General features: G+C 42.6%; 1 protein-coding gene across 2 annotated transcripts; it reads left to right on the top strand.

The window, feature by feature from the left end:
• Positions 1-452: 452 nt before the first annotated feature.
• klhl38b (kelch-like family member 38b) lies at positions 453-4,847 on the top strand. Of its 2 annotated transcripts, XM_008276980.1 has the most exons (5): positions 453-789; positions 1,828-3,048; positions 3,137-3,278; positions 3,364-3,469; positions 3,717-4,847. In XM_008276980.1, exons 2-5 carry the CDS (start codon positions 1,829-1,831, stop codon positions 4,004-4,006), a joined length of 1,758 nt encoding a protein of 585 aa, XP_008275202.1. In that variant the 5' UTR covers positions 453-789; position 1,828; the 3' UTR covers positions 4,007-4,847. The 2 variants fall into 2 exon arrangements, with proteins under 2 accessions (XP_008275202.1, XP_008275203.1); XM_008276981.1 differs by lacking the exon at positions 453-789 and having other exon boundaries at positions 1,182-3,048.
• The last annotated feature ends 211 nt before the right edge of the window (positions 4,848-5,058 follow it).

The following is a 5,058-nucleotide window of genomic DNA, read 5'->3' as shown; positions in this document are numbered from 1 at the left end:
ACAGCCGGAGCAAAACTCCTCTCATTTTTCTCCATTAAGCCTGAGCCTCCTGCTGATGTGATGCAAACCTGAACCCATTTCACTGAACTTGTGGTGACTTGTTTGTAATGTCAGTAGTTGTGGCCAAAGTGGCTTACATGCGGTTGTTCCTTTTTCCTGAATGCCGACCCCCTCATATCTCCGTGTTTATGTTGCTTCTACAGTAACATAATCCTGTTTTTATATCACTGTGTGTTCCACCAGCCAGTTGGCAGCGTGAGCGGCCAACAAAATTGGTGTTATCAAGTATCAGCGCTGTTTTTACTGCTACAATCATGTGCCAGACAGAGATAGAGATGATGGAGTGAATAGGAATGCAACGCTATAGTGCAGAAAAAGAGAAGTCTCGTGTGGGCGGAGGGAATGGAGGAAGAGTATGATATAAGAGGGAAAAGGGGAAGAAAGAAAAATGTAGACGAGAAGATAAAGATTAAGTGATGGAGTCAGACAGATACTGAGGAAAGCTCCATAACATGTCACATGTGAGTCTGCAGCAGTGTTGCCAAAGAGAGGCTCTATTTTTAGGGGAGGAATGTTCACACAGGCCTCGTGGAAAGAGACCATAACAACAAACAGAACGCAACACGCTGCTACAAAGAGAGAGGAACATACAGTCACACAGCATCAACACGGGAGGAAAGAGGAAGAAAGAACAGGAAAATGTCAAGGCATCACATTTTCTGCTGAGAACTTACTTTGAATTCAGCGGGACCCCCCAAGAAAACAGATAAAGAGAGAGAAGAGGAGCAGGTAAGAGAAGCATTCCAGTAAAGCTTCACTTCATGGGCTGCGAGGAGCTTTGGATTTGATTATTTGATGCGGGCATAATCTAATAAATCTGATGTAAATATTAACCCACAATATGCTGTGCCATGTTTTATTCTTAAGCTACGTCATGTGTACAATCATCTGACAAGTTTAATGTTTTGTATTCTGTTGCTTTAAATGCAGACTAACACATTTTTGCACACTTTGCATATCTAATGCACGAAATGGAACAGAAAAGCTGCAACCACATTTAGCAAACTTTAAAAGACAAAAAAAACCCTTCTAAAACCTTCTGGAAACTGCATATGGAATTTTTTCCACACAACAAAACAACAACAGCATCACAGGTCTCATGACAATGATGCGGCAGCAACAAAAATAGTTGTGCAGGTGTTGAAGCAGAAACCTCTTTAGATGATTGGTCTCCAAAATGATCAGACAGGATTACTGTAGTCACCACAGCGCTGAATGTGATCCATGTGCCAAAGACAATGACATGAAACTATATAATGACAAATATAATGTTACAGTAAAGAGTAGAACAGTTTGCAAATAATTGGAGTGTGGACTTTAGGGGAAGCTTTTAGTGAATATTTGCAGGTTAATTTCAGATGCAAGCCACAGGACTGTACCAAACGTGTTTGACTTTCGACTTAGTAAATGACCCTGGATAGTTTACTGTAAGGGTAATAACTAATTCTAAAATATCTCATAAAGTCCTTAGTCCATTCATCCATTAATATAAGCAAAAAAGACTACAGTCATCTGATATCTAATCCAGTTTTGTTAAGCTAGATTCCTCATCAAACTAGAGCTGCTACTACGCTCTCTGTGGACAGCTGATATATATGATCACACAGAAAATGAACAATCATGTCACTAAAAGGCTTAAATTACATTACATTAAAGGCTTAAAATTACAAATTTGTGTGTGCAAGTTGAGAATTAATTTTTTTTTTAAAAAACAGACACATTTATAAATTACAATGGCTTGACATTAACAACTCGGTTTCTTGTCAGCATGGATCGACCAGCAGTTGAGGTCTTCCACTACAAAGACAAAGAGCAGTCCTCCAACCTGCTCCTACAGCTCAACAGACTGCGGCAAGAGAATGTTCTGACCGATGTGCTGCTGTGCTCAGATAACACCGTGATCCCCTGCCATCGGAACGTCTTGGTCTCCAGCAGCCCCTACTTCAGAGCCATGTTCTGCAACAACTTCATGGAGAGGCAGCAAACCAAGATTGACCTAAAGGGCATCACGTCAGCCATCCTGAGCAGCATCATTGACTATGTTTACACAGGACTCATCAGTATCACCATGGATATTGTGCTCCCTCTGATGCAGGCGGCATCCATGTTGCAATATGGCCGCCTTTTTGAGGCCTGCTCGAGCTTCCTTCAGGAGCAGCTGAGTCCAGACAACTGTTTAAGCATGATAAGACTTTCGGAGATTATGAATTGCAACAGTTTGAGAGACAAAGCAAAAGAGATGGCAATGAAGAGCTTTTCCGATGTGTCAGCTTCTGAGGATATGTGTGAGCTCTCCTTGCCGGAGCTCATGGGATACCTGGAGGACGATGGTCTTTGTGCAGAGGAGGAGCAGGTCTTTGAGACACTTGTTGCTTGGATCCATCATGATCCTTTATCCAGGCGTGGTTCCATAAGTGACCTTTTTAAGAAAGTTCGCCTTCGATACATCCACCCCACCTACCTCTTCCAGTTCATAGCCAACGACCCCCTGATCCAGTCGTCCACCCTCTGTACTGAACTCATCGAATCTGTGAGACGCCTCATGTTTTCTGTCAGCACAAAATGCATTGGAGATACGGCGGTGGGCTTCAAACCTCTCTGGGTTGCACCGAGGCGCTACACCTACCACGATACATTGGTGGTGGTGGGAGGGAGAAAGAACAACGAGCAGACTTCGAGGGAGGCCCTAGTGTTTGATGAGAAGAGCCAGAGCTGGCAGTCTCTTTCCAAGCTGCCTGTTCGTCTTTACAAAGCCTCCTATGTCGCCCTTCACAGCATCCTGTACGTTATCGGAGGCCTGACCACAAGTGCAAAGCACTGCGAAGTGAGCACAACCGTCTACACGCTCTCCCTTAAGACCAACCAGTGGCGGACAGCAGAACCCATGCTGGAGCCACGCTTTGCCCATCAGAGCGTCTCCTACCTCCACTTCATCTTTGTACTGGGTGGCCTTGGACCTGACAGACGACTGACAGACAGCGTGGAGAGGTGCGATCTTCTGTCAAGAAATTCTGTTGGGAGTGTTTGTGTGCTGCAGCATATAGGGAATGAAACTATCTCTCAATGCTATCATCAGGTACAACAGCATGTTCAACCAGTGGGAGTCGATGGCACCGATGCCTGAGGCCGTACTGCACCCTGCTGTGGCTGCGACCAACCAGAGGATCTATATGTTTGGAGGAGAGGATGCCATGCAGAACCCAGTCAGAATAATACAGGTACAGTCATGTTTGTTTTCCTCTGTCTACCCTTTCTCGCCCATTATATTTCCCCTCACCTCTGCTCTCCTGTCCCACTCTGCAGGTGTATCACATCGCCAGGAATATGTGGTCTAAGATGGAGAACAGAACGGTGAAAAACGTGTCTGCTCCTGCTGTCGTTATGGATGAAAAGATCTATATCATTGGAGGTAGATAGTAAATTGTGAGACTGTGATAAATACCAAAAGAATGAGGTTAATAAGATTTGTATGCTTTAAAATTTTACATAGCACATTTGAAAATGAATTTTTAAAGCATGCACAAAAAAGAAAAGGAGAGAACTTTTTTTTTCTTTCCTTAATTCATTAGTGTTGATGGATTTCTTGATGAATCAGATTGTGCAGCTACATCACCACACGTGCTGCTTCTCTCATATTAATGTCTTCCCTGTCACAGGATACACCAGGAGAATGATTGCATACGACACCAAGGCCAACCGGTTCATTAAATGTGCCAACCTGAAGGAGAGGAGGATGCACCACTCTGCCACCGTCCTCAACAACAAACTCTACATCACAGGCGGACGCTACATCAATGGCCATGATGTCATTGAGGACTCTGACACATTTGAGTGCTACGACGCAAAGACGGACATTTGGACGTCTAAAGGGACTCTGCCTTATAAACTGTTTGACCACGGCTCCCTGACTCTGACATCTGTGTCACAGACATGGGCGAAATCATAACTGAGGCAGAGAGGACAGGATTTAAAGTTGTGATTTAAAAAAGAAAAACAACTTGTTTACGTATTAAAGGTGTGATCCATATATTAATGTTTTTACCATATATGAAACACTGCCATTCAAAAAGCTTGAAGGATTGATTTAATACCTCAAGTATTTCAAATATTCATGTATGTACATATAAGAATTTTAATATCTGTAAATGTAATTTTGCATATTCCATGACTTTCACGGGTTTTTGTATAACTCCTAAACCTATAAAACCAAGCTCTCCTTCTGCACAGCCTGTTCTTAACCTGTCTGACTTCACAAAGGGTGAAAGTACTATTTTCAGCCAGCTCTAAATCACCAGATTTCAGTTGTCATGTTTAAATCCTGGGGGCTGTTTGGTGCAAGTCGAAGCTATGTTCAGCTCATAGGTCTGAAATTGCTGATGTGTCTGGTGAAAATTGGGATCATGGTCTGTTGCCTCAGTGGAAAATGATGATGAAAATATTGTGATGTCATTGTTGGCAAAAGTTTCGCGCAATGTAGAGACATCAAAATAAAATAAAATAGGTTTAGGTTTAGCAATTTTTTACTTTTTGCAGTTTGTACACTCTTCTGGACACTCGTGATAAAATGAAGAGCAAACTTCTGCTTCATATACAGCTACTATACACTGAATGATAGCTGACTTTGCCGCATAAACTAAAGAATAACGTCAAATTGTGTATTTAGAAAAAAATTATTTTACATTTTGAATTGATTGTCTACTAATGTTTTTGTACCATTTTCTGATGTGAACGACTGTTGTTTTATGTTTTTTTTAACCTTGAAAATTAAATGTCAGTCTGCACATGTGCTCCCTCTCCACCTTTTTAACTATCGGTGCAGTATTTCTTAGCAGTGCTTAGTCAGTTGACAGTGAATGCAATCTGAGCGGCACATGTGTCCTGCATGTCTCATCATGTGCCTGTTTGAACACCCCCTCTCTTGCATGCACACACAGGCACGCACGCACGCACGCACACACACACACACACACACACACACACACACACACACACACACAC

Source organism: Stegastes partitus, unplaced genomic scaffold (genome assembly GCF_000690725.1).
Source record: "Stegastes partitus isolate 25-593 unplaced genomic scaffold, Stegastes_partitus-1.0.2 Scaffold85, whole genome shotgun sequence".
In the NCBI taxonomy this organism is placed as follows: Eukaryota; Metazoa; Chordata; class Actinopteri; family Pomacentridae; genus Stegastes; species Stegastes partitus.
This window is presented reverse-complemented; position numbering and strand designations above follow the sequence as displayed.